The 14,777-nt window shown below is 36.7% G+C and overlaps 1 protein-coding gene across 1 annotated transcript in view; it reads right to left on the reverse strand.

Annotated features, from left to right (window-relative positions):
- Positions 1-731: 731 nt before the first annotated feature.
- Positions 732-14,777, reverse strand: part of LOC132173904 (callose synthase 10) — a 58,364-nt gene continuing 44,318 nt past the window's right edge. Inside the window, exons 36-51 of the mRNA XM_059585572.2 lie at positions 13,387-13,505; positions 9,573-9,688; positions 9,396-9,479; positions 9,020-9,132; positions 6,357-6,409; positions 6,101-6,277; positions 5,957-6,004; positions 4,813-4,971; positions 4,440-4,553; positions 4,241-4,329; positions 3,947-4,105; positions 3,700-3,802; positions 3,018-3,137; positions 2,105-2,155; positions 1,819-2,001; positions 732-1,206 (exon numbers count right to left, since the gene is read on the reverse strand). Coding sequence (XP_059441555.2) covers positions 970-1,206; positions 1,819-2,001; positions 2,105-2,155; positions 3,018-3,137; positions 3,700-3,802; positions 3,947-4,105; positions 4,241-4,329; positions 4,440-4,553; positions 4,813-4,971; positions 5,957-6,004; positions 6,101-6,277; positions 6,357-6,409; positions 9,020-9,132; positions 9,396-9,479; positions 9,573-9,688; positions 13,387-13,395 — 1,815 coding nt within the window. The 5' untranslated portion in view covers positions 13,396-13,505 and the 3' untranslated portion in view covers positions 732-969. The remainder of the gene's footprint in view (positions 1,207-1,818; positions 2,002-2,104; positions 2,156-3,017; positions 3,138-3,699; positions 3,803-3,946; positions 4,106-4,240; positions 4,330-4,439; positions 4,554-4,812; positions 4,972-5,956; positions 6,005-6,100; positions 6,278-6,356; positions 6,410-9,019; positions 9,133-9,395; positions 9,480-9,572; positions 9,689-13,386; positions 13,506-14,777) is intronic.

The following is a 14,777-nucleotide window of genomic DNA, read 5'->3' on the forward strand; positions in this document are numbered from 1 at the left end:
TTGTATTTCTGAACTTTTTGTCGTATTTTGCTGTAGTTTTGGTTTTACGTGAGTTACTGTTTTCCTGATATGATCTGGTTTGATCTTGGAGAGAAAACTTCTTTGGCCGGTGTTTTGTCCTTCAATGGTTATTGCAGTACCTTTTCTACAACAACCTTGAAACTGTGGTTGTTGCCTTCACAGCATGGGACTCTTTATAGAGTCCTTTTGCCACTTGTTACCACCTTTTGTGACCATTGGAAAGACCCGACTTGTTTATAATTCTTTTGGGATCATGAATGAAACCATTGTCCTGCTGTCTGTTATTGTTTCTATATCTATACTGTAATTTCTATTTGGGCTTTGTTGTTGAGTTGGCCACCATTTTGTTATATGATCACTTGTAACCCGTTTTCCTTATTTGATTTAAAAAAAACAAAAAAACGTCCACGAGTTCTTTATGACATGGAAAACAAATACTTTCGGTTGGCTCCTCCAGCAACAAAGCTTCACATAAAAAATACATGAGTTCTCTTTTTACTGTTTTTTTTCCCCAACTAAACCAAATCCCGCATGACATTACCAAAAAATCCACGTGAAACCTGTTAAAAAAGCTTGAGACATTTTAGTGGACCATTGGAACAATTTTCGCTTAAAATAAAGTTGACTTGCAGGAGGTATATGAAAAGACTAAGACAAATGATAACGCCTGGTCCTCCCCAAAAAAAAAAAAAAAAAAACGAGAAATCCCGAAGTTCAGTGATGTTACATCCTTACATTACAAAAAGTGGAACTCAAAATATCACCAACCACCTGCTCTAAATAGAAATGTTGCTTCCACCGCTACATTTTTGTTTTTTTTACAACCATCTATACAAACACCATGCTAGAAATATACTAAGGGTCATAAAACACTAGAGCATTGTCATCTCAAATACACAATCACAACATCACAGCTGCTGCATATTTACGAAATGCCGGAAGGAAGAATTAAGTTTCGATGTTAGCTTTGTTTCCAGCAAGAATGATGGAGATCTCCAGCCCACGGCTAAATGCTTGATTAAAGAGAAGGCGAGACTGGAAGGTGGAAATGAAGGGAAACCATGATAACACGGCAATTGGGGCAAAAATAAGCATACCCATCCCAGCATCATACATCCTAGCAAATTCACGCACTGATTCCCATAGCCCCAAACTCTTCACCACCTTCTTCCAAGTGATTCCCAGCTGTTTCAGCACAACCAACAATAATCAAACAAATATCAGATAATACCATCATCGCTAAAACACGGTCAAGACTAAATACAAATAGACAGTTGCCTGTGTACTTGGGTTGCGCCCCTTTGTGCCTTTTAATAAGATTGAATTATCTTATTAAAAAAAAAGCAGTTTACCCGGTTAAAAGCAATTAAAAGTCCATGCATCCAGAAATCATTGTTTTGGATGCAGTTCAATGGCTTACATGTATTACATGACAACCAAGGAGTCTCAAAGACACTACCATTCAATTTTCCGGTCATAACATCTTATCTATGCAAAGCACCCTAAACTGCTTGCATTACTTTCTGTACTTGAGAATACACGACAAGTCAAGAACAGCTTATTAACCCATCCACTTGGTGTCAGTAGTATATCAAATGTCATAGCTGGATCAATAATGCTATATTCAGCTACACTGGCTGTCAGATCATATATAGAATGCGTGTTCAGCTATATCCTAAATTTTTAATCACTGTTCTCTCGAAAGGGTATACAGTTTGGACAAATTAGCCACTGTCAAAATCGCACATTATTTTGTGTTCATGAAATTTGATTAGAACTTGTATTCTTAAAACTTACACATAGTATGGCCCATCCAGTTGGAATAAATGCAAGGAGGCTTGCAAACAGGTCTGCTATTGACAGATTAGTAAAGACAATAACGAGGGCGAGGGCTGCAACAAGTCCCAAGGATGTGACTCCCTGTATAAATCGCATCATTAAATGGAAGTGGGTTGATCTTTTGGGACTGTAGGTAAAGACCTGCCGGACAATAGAAAATAATACAAAAAATATTAGGTTCAAAGCAAAAATAAGCAAGTCAAGATGGATAGGGAAAATAATTTAAGCAAGAAGCCAGACAAACCTTGAATATCATGACAATGCCAACCAGTACGGCCCAGGAGAAGCCATAAAGCTAGAGAACAAAAGCAATTGTTAAGATCAAGAGAACTTAATCTTTTAGTAAAACTAGAATCAGTAAAGCAGAATATGATATTCGTACAAGCATATGCAGCTATCTTTCTTCATTTCTTCCTTTATTATTTATGTTTTATTTATTGGTAGAAATAACTAAAGCCAAAATTGTATGCACAAATATCTAGGTAGTTATAGAGTTAGTTGAGCATGAATTGTTAACCTATAAAGAAAGCATTTAGAAGTACTTTGCAACAAGATTCTCATATTAAGCCTATTACTATAGTATCAACATATACACAAGCTTCTTTTTATTTTTTTCATAAGTAATTCAAATTCATTAAAAACGCAAACCCTAGTAAAAAACAGACACGGGCTTCTCATGACATTTTGATTGTAAAACTTGTTTATCTCAATCAACTTCAAGAAGCTACAGTGTTTCCTCGCTTTGGTAATAAACACTCATTTCTGAGATCACTATTGAGATGGGACCCATTAACATAATTCCAAAATCTTATTAAATAGACTTCTGACAATAATATGCCACAATAGTTCTACTATGTTCTTTCTTTTGTTTTGCAAAAATCTCTCAAGGCTTTCAACTTTCAAGTGTCAGATCAGTAATTGTGATGGGCCACATATAATAACATGCCCATTATTGTAGAATTTTGATTGCAATTGCAACTAAAAATTATATGGATGGGAGAACTTAGGCGAGTGCTTATTAATCATCACCTGTCTTCAGAATTAGAAAATCAGTAACACTCCCGAAGCTAGGAGACATGAATATGCTCAATTTATTTTTAGATAACATACAGAACATATCTGAGCTATGCATGCAGAATAAAGGACAAGAAGTGTACCGCAAGTGATGTATCCTTTCCTGTGATATGTAGTTTGTATACGATGCCATATTGGAATATTAAGAACCTCAAACTCAAAATTGTTTCCAATATACGACCTCTCAATGTTTGTATATGCATCTGCATAAGAAGAGTCACCACAAGAAACAAACCAGAAAAGCAGCGAGCTACTCAGAAAAACGTCCAATCCAGTGTAAAACAAGTCCATAGGACCATTTGATAACATAATAATTCATTTATACAAAAAGCATGGATGGCATGTAATTTGAACAATGCTTCCCACATATCTAAGCTAAAAAAAATCTGCATTCTTCAGAGTTGAAAAGAACAAACAGGCAGAGGAAATGGCTCTATGGCTGCCCCCCACCCAAACCCCCCACCTCAATTCCCAATTCAAATCACAAAAAAGGAATAAAGAAAACAAAAATTTAGAACCAATCAAGCTCTACCACATGGGAAGAAAAGGTAATTTTTTTTTTTGTAAATTTAGTCTGCTTAGTGCTTATCATCATTTTGTTATAACAAGTTTGCTAAATAATGAAACATTTTATTTGTTAAAGGAACAGTAATTATTAAAGCAATAATCATATTGTCTTCTCATCAGGAGATGAAGTGCAACTAACTTCATCTCGATTGCAATAGTTATAAAAAAGAAAAGAAAATATTTGCATTAGTTATAAACCTGTTCTTCATCCCACCAAGATTCCCAGCTATTTTCTCCCTTCACACCTACTCCACCTTTATACAGAAGCCAACCAATCCAATCATCAAAATCCTCCACAGTCCTGTACATTGGAAAGTAAGATTATAAGAATGACAAGCCAGTATGATTATTACAAAATTATATAAAATGTAAAAGCAGGGACTTAAATGCCACAAAAGAAAAGACACAGAATTTCCAGGAAGTAAATAAAAAGCTAAGAACTCACTTTTGCCACTCAAAACCAGAGGGATTGAAGATATAAGGAGCAAAGAGCCACGAAATGACAAGGAACCAACTGCTTATAGTTAGCAAAACAAATGAAACAGCACCTCCATCTGTGTACCCATACGCAATATAAACTATAAGAAGCAGTGCCACCTCAAACCTGCAAAAAATCAGCTTCATAAGTTTGAGAGGGAAAAAAAAAGCCCCTTAAATTGATCCAAATGAATAACATCAACCCCCACCCCCTTTCCCATAAAGAAAAATCATCTGCCCTTCTCTAGCAAATACCACTCACGCTTTGATGAAATGACTTCTTGAATAAAGCCTGTAATTTTCAGCAAACTTGATGTGACGGACAACAAAGCCTCTACCAGTTGCTCGGTACTATTGGAGAAAATGAACAATGCAAATCAATCTTTCAATTGCCAAACAAATAAACCATTAAAAAAAAATAAAAAAAAATAAAGACAAATCAGAAAAATATGTTGACATACTTTTGCACCTCCATGGAGGATGGTACGTCCAAAATAATGAGTTCTTGTTCCTAATGAAAATGTGAAGAAGACAGAACACAACTGAAGTTGCATTGTAATAAAACTGAAAACAGCCTGCAAATATTTAGGTAAGACTAAATGATTAGCACTACAAAATTTTATGCACTATGGAAATACATTTATTGAAAAGAAAAAAAACAAGAAGAAAATCATATTAATAGGACATCCAGAAAAAAATAGGACAAAACAGACTTATCATGCATATATAGCCTTCTAAAGCCTAAAAGGTTCCCCACTGTATACAATACAGGAGGCAATGTCATTATATTATGTCAAGTACCAAGCTTTACACATAAGAAATATATAAACTAACCTTTAGCAATCCCATTTCAAGTATAAAACCCATTATCATCGGAACTGCAGTAAAAATTCCAATCTGAACCAAGAACTGAGCATTCAAAGCTGCATCTAGTGCTGTGTTACCCGACATTTTTGCTCGCATTGAGATTGATTCATCAAGTCCGGAGAAAGCCTGAAGGAATTGGCAGCAGATTAACTAAAACGTTATCTAGTGGAAAGACATGCTCAGGGAAATTACAAAGAGAAGAAAAATCTATCCAAGAGCATCGACAGCGAGTACTTCTTGCAACACTGAAGGAAAGAAGATAAAGAACAAGAAGAATAAAATCCAAAGTGACATTATACTCATTTATGATTCCCTAAAATCAAAGGCTAGGTCACATTTCTTGGGTGAATGAATTTGGATAGAGCATTGAATATGGCGGTGCTAAAAGTCCAGGCAGCCTGCAAAAACTGCAAGAACACCCTCTAGATGCATCACGATCCAATTTCTAGAGAATTTGACCAAGCGCAGTAATTAAGACTATGATAGCATAAACTAACTAGACATACTCTTACTTGGCTTTTTTTTTTTCTTTTTTTTTTTTTTCCTTCTTTTTTTTTTTTGGAGGGGGGATTACATAATTGTCATTGAATCATAAAAACATTCACGTAACTCCTTGCAACTGTTTGGCTTAAGCAAACTAGATTAAGGAAAAAAGATTTGAAACTTATTAATCCAAAGCTCATATAATGCTAGACTACTTGATGAATTACAAACAAGGCCAAATTTCTAAGCAAAAAATGGATTTTTTTTTTTTTCATTCAACTGCAACTTGCCACAGGTTCTAATACAATTTTACCAAAGGTACCTTCTAGCAAGTGTACCATAAAGCTCAACTACCCAGATTTTTGTTACATAACATCAATTAAATCACAACAAGGCTGCAAGCAATGCAGCAAAAACTCCCAAACTTCTATACCAAACTGGTTATACAAATTATTTTGTAGACAATCAGCAAGTTTTACACCTAAGTTTGATTAGAAATGATGGTAATAATTTTACAGATAATAATCATGATGTTATAAAATTTGGAAGAGTAAGACTCAGGTGGAGATGCTAAAGAAATCAGTGAAAAAACATGGTGTAGGAAGGGAAATTAACTTTGTTAGATTACCAGGTAAAGTCTTCCATATAAAAATATGTATACTGTAAGTACTGTCATCTGCATTAAAAGGGAAATTCTCATCAGGCCATTCAAGAGACAAGTTATTCCAATTATCTAGAATGATCCAAGAAAAGGATATACAATAAAAAGTACCATTGTGCACACATAATACCCAACGGTTGTGAAAAAGAATGACAGCATTCGGAAGAAATCAAACAGTTGTCCAATCCTGTAAATATCCCTGCTAAGGACTTGCTCTCCATTTCCACCTGCCACCTTCCCTTCAAAGAGGGCAATCTGGTTTAATCCAACATCCCTTCCTTTTCCAACCTACATGAGAAGCAGCTATCAAGAAACCATAAAGAAGATGTTCAACTTAAACAGGCACAAATTTATGAGTATAATAAACCTGAATATATTCATGGTGTGTTATGTTACCCTGCCTCAATGTGGAGTTGAAACCTGCAACATAAATTATAACTTCTTGTATGATCTCATAGAATCAGTAACCAACAGGACGCTTAAGTAAACCACACTAACCTCTAAACACAAACAAAGAAAATTGCAAGAAGACACAATTTCATACTACTTTCTTTAGTAAAAGCTCAATGATAAACAAGGTTAGGCAGAACAAGGTGCAGATAAAACTGGCAGCCCAGGGTCCTGATCTGAGCACCATGGAGGTGGAGAAGTGTACATATCAATTATCATATACCACAGAATCTATCTCCTAGCATATGTTACATACTAGATTAAAAAGAGTGCATTTCTCAGAATACATAATTTAAAAGAAACTCACAATTGTAATTAACATATTTAAAACCAAACAAGTAATGACAAAAAAATTAATTTTCTGGAAATGAAGACAGAAATCTCGACCAAAAGTGGTTCATAGAGCATGAAACAATGCAACTAAACTGATAAGTGACACAAATGTCATTCCTTCTATTCTAGACTTTGAAGGTGCGACTATAATTCCTTAAAAATATAAGGATAAAATAGACTTTAGCCCCTACACTACCACTACACTTGCACTTACGTCTCCAAACTTTAAAAAGTGACATCAGGGGGCCCCTATATACTACCGCCATGTGTCAAATTAGACACACGTTAGTAATTGGCATTAATATGAACGGAAAAGTAGTCACATGCATGTGATTACTTTTTAATTCTTCTTGCCTAAATGTCTTGAAACTTATTAAAAAAATAACACAAATTAAATAACAAATAAAGGGGTGGCGAAACCACCCCCAAAAACCAAAAATGAGGGCAGACGAACCACCCCCCACAATGGTTCAGCCACCCTCAAAAAATAAAGTGGGGGTGGTGTCCGCCACCCCAAAATCAAAAAAGTTTTTTTTTTTTTTTTTACAAATGTTTTATTTTAATTTTTTTAATTTTTAATTTTTTTAATTTTAATAACTTTAAGGGCATTCTAGGAAGAAAAAGGCAAAAGAGGTTAAGCGCGACACAAGGTATGGAGGTGTAAATGCAAATGTGGTGGTAAGCGAAAGCATTAGTAGGTCAATTTGTATCCCTTTCAGATATAATTTTGTTTGATCACACAGTACTTCCTAGTCCAAAACAGATCTGATCTTCTCTTGATCCATATGAATCACTCTTGCTGATCCAATGTCCGAGAAAGAGCACTTTCATCTAAGCACCGTTTCGTGTACAACTTCTTTTCCTGCTACATGTGGAACACTGTACTCAGGGTTCCAAACCTCTGGGGAGTGACTATAAATGATTATGTCATCGAGATTTTCCACAACAAACTAGTCAAGGTAAGGGTTTGAGTTATACATTTAATTGCAGAACAAGACCTGAATTAGGACGAAATTCATAGATAAGTTACTCTTCTTGTACATTATGGAGTCTCCACTCCATGTTGAAAGCTCTTTCAAATAGCATGAAGGTTGAAAGTATTCAATTAGACTAGAGGGTTGGATTCTCCTTCTTCAAAGGGGAATGAATGGAATGAAGAAATGAAGTGGTTCACTGGATTTTATTTACCACAAGGTTGGTCTACGATCAGAACGTTGGGACAGGATTCCAAGACAATATAAGATGATTACCCGAAATGACAGTGAAATAGAAAAATGAAATATGTAACTGTTGTTTTCTTTTCAATCCCTTGCTTTGAAGTTCATTTCTCTCTCTGACAGAATATTCTCAGAAAACTAGAATCATAACAATTATGTAGTCAGCATGAATTTAAAGGTCAACTCATGTCAGGGTTGACCTGTTTAATTAAGGTCGTGCCAGAGTTGACCCTTAATGGGTAGGCAGGTTGGTCGACTTGACACGCCAACCAGGATTGCCAGCCTAGGCTCTCAGCTTCTTGAGTCTTCTATAAATCTTCATCGAATGAGGAAATCTCTCTAAAACGAAATATCTTCGTTGATTTTTGTCGAAGAAGAAGATGTTTCCTTCAGAGGAATAGTTGGAGGTTTTCCGACTCCTTCAACTCTGGCGGAGCTGGAAGGTGGAAGGATTGTTTTTGAACTCTGATGGAATTGGTGCACAACCATACGATCATTTTGAAGTTAGAAAAATGTGAAAGTCTGTTCCATTGTGATCCATGTGGATAATTAGGGAAAAAGAAGTGGCTGGACTTTTGGAGGAGTCAAACGTACATTCATCTCTATCAAATCTTCATTCCTAAGAACTTTGTATTACTAGATATCTGTCTTAGGCCGTGTTCATTCCACTACTTTAGTAGAATTTATTGATCCTTTCAAACTTTAGAATGTAATATGTAATTTTTTAGGGGTTGTCTACCATACTTAACGTACTGTCGCATTCTCCTCTTCTTAACAAAGTGATTAACTACTAAACAAAAAGAGTAAAATTAAAATTTTTAAAAAATAAAACCTATAATTTCTTACTTCTTGAAAACTACTACACTAAACAAGTTGAAGTAAAGAAAATAATATAAAATTGGCCAATACTTTAGTATAAAATCCAGAATGGATACCAAGTTATATAAGAATTAGCATAGGGTAACTTGTTAATAACACTGAGGTGAGATATTGAAAGAAGACGCAAATCATTGGACTCCCTCAAGCTTACCTGCATATATATCCTCACTTATATTGATAACACGCGATGCCTTACTGATGCCTCCTCGAGTTATGTGAAATATTCGATCAAACACATCCGGATGTCCATAATGCATGCGGACTCTGCAATGTTATAGAAAGCCATAATAAAATTTATTTATATTCAATATAGCATGTCAATCTTTTTATGAATATCTTCTAGATACATTTTTAAAATAATAAGTTCAAATTCCTGACCAACACTTTATATAAAAGTGCCATTCAAACTTTCTCCAGTTCTTCCAACATGTTTTAAAAACAAAAAGCAGCTTGGAAGTAATCAACAGAATCTCGATAAATTGATCCATAAGTCAACTCAACCACTTTTTTATGAGAAGATGACTCACTTGAGTGGACTTGCTAAAACACGCTGCCCCAAGGTTACAAAGCTAGTCTCTTGGTTGGACATGAACCAAGCTAATGATGAGACACTGCATTGATATATCCAACATGTAAGGGGTAATAAAGATCACCATGGAAACAAAAACCAAAGTTGACCTTATTTTAAAGGATAGCACACAAACCTTCCTGTAAAAACATGCTCCCTTACACCAAGTATAGTGGGTGGTCGAATGCCATGATTACCACGAAATTCCTCGAGAAGATTTCTCATTTTCATTGCCTCTTCAAGGTAATTATCCTACAGAAGAAAAGAAGAGTGTTACTATGTACAGGTTATATCTATATCATTATTTGCTATACATATTGAAACAAGAAGCTATTTGCAAGAAACTATTCAAGGTTCCCATACTCTATTGTTTTGAAGCCCTAATGTAAAACCAAATAGAAGTCAAAAGCAGGCCATATGCGGGTTAACAGTAACTTGTTGGTAATTTTTTTTTTTTTTGATAAGTAATGTAGTATATATCAAAAAAAGCGCAAAGCGCCTCTAAGTACACAATAATGTATACAAAGGAACCCAATCAAACACCCAGAAAAACCCAGAAAAAACCCAAACAAACCAATCAAAAACCCAGAAAAACCCAATCAAACCAAACACCCATCCAAAGGGGAATACAAGAGACCCAACCAAAACCCAAGAAAAGCCCTAGTGCATCTCAGGTGGAACCCTAGTGCACCTCAAGGGGAAAAGAAAAAGCATTTTTCGATCCCAAAAAACCCCGCCGACGCCGGCCCTTCACCAGAGAGATGGAGCAATCCAGATTATTGAGCTCCCTCAACCCCTTAACCTTAGAAGCAGAAACTTCAACCTTAGGGGCAGAAACTTCAACCTCAGCAAGCAGGTCCTTGTTCTTATGCAGCTGCTTTGCGACTTTTTCCTTCACCCTCCGGGTATAAAACAGTTGGGACGAGGATATAGAGGAGTAAATGGGAGTACCACTCTCTGTCATGCGAGAGAGTGGTACTCCCTCGCATGACAGAGACTTGTTGGTAACAACAAGAACAAGAAATAATATATCTAATAGTGTCCAACTAAGTTTATGCCATAAGCATCTGCCAATGGACCCTACAAGAAAAAATACATAAAATATGTGGAACAGTGTTTAATAACTGAAAATCTATCTCAGGTTTTCAAAAAGCTGAAGGACGGCCACCACAAATATTTTTGACAAGTAAATCCAATTATATAAAAGGCGTCCCACAGTACATTGACAGTACACACCAGGAAACACCTTACTAGACCAAGCAAAAGAAAAACCCAAACAACCCAACACCAAACAGAACCCAACCAAGAAAAACCCACAAAAATAAAGCCCTCCAACCCGAAACCCCCAAACACCAACAACTCTCAAACCCGACGCCCATACGAAGCACCCAACGCTAAAACGCGTGAGCCTTGCCTTTCCCACACCTAAAGAACGCACCTGTTGAATCATAATTTAAAGAGCATTCTAGATTCAGAAAGTCCCTTCTTCTTCAAACCCAGGATGCTTACCCAACAAATGATCATGAACCTTGATCATGTGACCCGAAGTTGAACCCAGGCCTTTATTTGATCGAGAGCCTTGCCCAGCCCCTCTTCAGTCTTCAACACAGTGGGCTTACAAAACGCGACCATTTTGTTAATCGGATGGACAGGACAGAAAGGAACGAGTTGGGCCTTAGTACCCACCATGTTGGGTTACACCGTCACTGAGCTCCCCACGATACCCACCAGACCCTTGCCTGTGGGGCTGACAAGAAGCGACTGGATCCACCGGAGTGAGGGCGCAGGAGCACGGCAGAGCCCATGCCGAGAGAGGAATCCAAGAAAGCCAATGCCTTCCCAATCTCAGCAGCGAAAACCCTCCATCCCTACCCTTCTCTCCCCTCTAGAACAACAATGAGCCCTTTGGGTGATGAAAGCCTTGTTCCCCTCTCTTGAAGATTGGATGAATTATGATTCTGGCCTACGAACCAGTGACTCTGCCAACTTCATTAGCCAAGCAACGCTGAATTTTCCCAACAACAAAACCCGGTAAAACCCCCCTCCTCTCTCAACCAACCGCAGAACAGACCCCCCCTACAAACACAGAAAGCTCAAAATCTTTGGCCAATATGTAAAACAAACTGCTATAGCCCATCTTCGACTAGCTTGTTTTGTGCTAAAATATCCATATTTTAGCCCCTTAATTTATATTTGTTAATTCCTTAGTTTTGTTAGTTTGTGCAATTTTACTTCATTTTTGTGTTTTATGTCTTTTTATAGGTTTTTGAGGAAAAAGGAAGCATTCTGGAAAATTCAAGCTTAAAGGGCAATTTTGGAAAATTTTGGAAGTGAGGAAGTCCAAACTCTAGCCATGCAGCTGTGCGCTCAAGCACACATTGCCTAGGCTCGAGCGCACCAGCACTTGAACACCAGAGAAGGAGCGAGCGCAGGTGTGCGCAAATAGACACGCAGCCAGACTCATTTTTCTCCCCAAATTAGGTTTTCCTAATCCTTTTTGGACTAGGAAAGTTAGACCTCCGATTTTACTAGGTTTACTAGGGTTTCTAGGTCTTTCCTAAGCCTATAAATAGACCTCTAGGCCTCTTGAAAAACACACCATTGAAGACACAATTCAGCACAATCTTGAGGAGAGGAATTGGAGGCTCAGTTCAGAAGCGTTTTCGGTTCTTTCTTTTCCCTTTATTTTAATTATGTGAAACTAACTCTTTAGTTAGAGGTTAGATTGAAGCCCCTAATCATGTCTTTTTAGAATTTCAATATTGGCGCATTTGCTACAATCATATTTTGATATATTTAAATTGATTATTTCCTGCTTAATTGAATTTCTCATACGAATGTGCTTGATCAACATATGCATGTGGTATGGATTAGTTATTTAACTCAATTTGGATGACCGAGTCCTAGGCTTAATAGAGTGACAAAAGATATCATTGCAGGTTCTTGGGCTAATCAACATGAGGAACCAAGAGTATACGCCCATGCCCTATGCCTCATGTGTTTGTCGATTTCCATAGATTTATGCTTTTTTAAAGAACTTAGTATGCACCCATGCTAAATCCTTTGAGAAAGAAAAGAGTTACGAGTATACACCCATGCCTAATTCGTTGCTTAGGGAGATCAATAGCTTAAGGAGTATACACCCTTGCTCTTAGGTTGGCAAACATTAAATATATAGGTATAATTGGCGCTTGGCATATTGTTATCTTAATTAATCTAATCAGTGGTGGATGTCGAATCCCTAACGCTTTCATTTATCTTTATCTCTTTTCATAATATCAATTTCGTAACAATTTTGGTATTTTAATTTAGAAAATCAATTCTAAGCAAAATCAACAATTCTCGTTGGAATGATATCGTATTTGCCACAATATACTATCATTTGATCTTGTGCACTTGAGAGTTAAAACGTACTGAGTATTCGCCTATTAATTTAGATGGGTATTTGGCACAACATAGCATCAACCCCACAAAAACAGAAGGAGAAGATGTCGGCACACGTGTTGACACGCCGACAAGAGAAGAAGAGATGAGATGCTCTCTAAGGAAATATCCTCCTCTCTCCTAAATGTTGGGATGTAGATTAAAACAAAGTTTGCACAAAATCTGGACTGTCAAGTCTACCAACTTCATTGGAGTATTTCCACACCATAAATCATGCCAAAACCAAATGAAAATTTGGATCACAAATCTGGCAGACCTGAAAATTTGTCCTTGATGCAATGCTAATATGTTTCCATGTGTTTTCAGCCAGTTTTGTTTTGTGTGTGTGTGTGCTAGAAAGTTCATATCTGCTCATTCCAGTTTGAACAGTTCATAGAAGAAGAAATTTCCACTTTGTCACCCATAGCCACCACTCACATCAAATTGGTTTTTGCAATTAAAAGAAGTAGCAAAAAATCCAACAAGAACAAGGAAAGGTAGCTATCTAACCAAAAGAGGCATATAACCTGATTCATGTCGATTGTTTGCACAGCTTCCCTCGAGTGAAGATAATAGCATGGTTTTGGTTTTCAGGCTTCCCTTCTCCAAGCTTTGGGTCACCAGGTAATTTGATGGAAAATATTTCCTGCATATAGAAAAATAACTATCATTAGCAAATCACAGCAAAACTCAGCTCAACTCATTAGCCTGGAAATAATTTTCAGAAATTGCACAATGTTATAAGACACAAGTTTTCCTACAGAAATTGCCACAGCAAGAGAGTACAATATAATTGATAAGACCAAGTCACAATATGCAGAGAGCCATTTATTGACCAACAACTATGAAAGAAAAACTAAGCATGGCAAAATTTGTTTACACTGTCATCAAATCTCAACTGTTAAGACACTGAAACTAAGAGCATCTCAGCAAGGGTAGGTAAAATACCTAGCCAAAAAGCACTCTTCTTTATTTTACCTACTCCTCTTTCAATACAAACTCCAACAATATATATATATATATATATATATATATATATATATATATATATATATATATATATTTCATTCTTTATTTTATTTAAATATTATTTTTCAGTAGTTTTTAAATTATTTTCTTAACAACGCCGTTTTCTTCCTCTCTCATCTCTCTCCACACCAGTACACCAGCAATCACAAAGCCCACATCTTTGAAACTCTCCACTACTGACACAGCAAACAGATTGTATCAATCAACCCATCCATACCCACAAATCTTCATGAAAAGAACCCACCAACCAGTAGCAAGACCGACCCACACCTTCAAAACAAAACGAAAAAATAAAACACCATCCACCAACACCACCAAAAACTCTCAGCCTGCATCTCTCTCTCTCTCTCTCTCTCTCTCTCTCTCAATTTGAGCTTGGGCTTCTCTGAAAAGAGATTTGATTTTGGCTTCCTCTAGGTTGTGGAAGTGGAGGTCGAGTGTTGTGGTGCGGAGATCTGGGTTGCCCATAAGCCTGCTTCTGGTGCGGAGATCAGTGAGCCAAGCTGAGCCATGCGGCTGGAGAAGAAGATGAGCCAAGCGGACCTGGTCAAGCAGATCAATGAGAGGCCCCAGGTTGTCCAGGAGTACAAGAGCGGGAAGGCCGTGCCGAACCAGATCATTGAGGAAAAAGAGAGAGAGGAAGAAGAAAAATGGCTAATATCAGCTATAATTAGCTAATATGAGCCATTTATAGCATCTGTTGAAGATGTTCCAAGTGTTTGTACTTAAAAATTAACAAAAAAGGGCAAGAAAAAAAAAAAAAACAAACAAACAAAAAAAAAAGAAAGAAAGAAAAAGAAACACACAGAATCCAATACAAAGAAGCATATTGGCATTTAAAGCAGCAAGTACTATCTACTCCTTAAAAAAACATATCAGATCGGTTCCA

This window comes from Corylus avellana, chromosome 3 (genome assembly GCF_965113065.1).
Source record: "Corylus avellana chromosome 3, dhCorAvel1.hap1.2, whole genome shotgun sequence".
Lineage (NCBI taxonomy): Eukaryota > Viridiplantae > Streptophyta > Magnoliopsida > Fagales > Betulaceae > Corylus > Corylus avellana.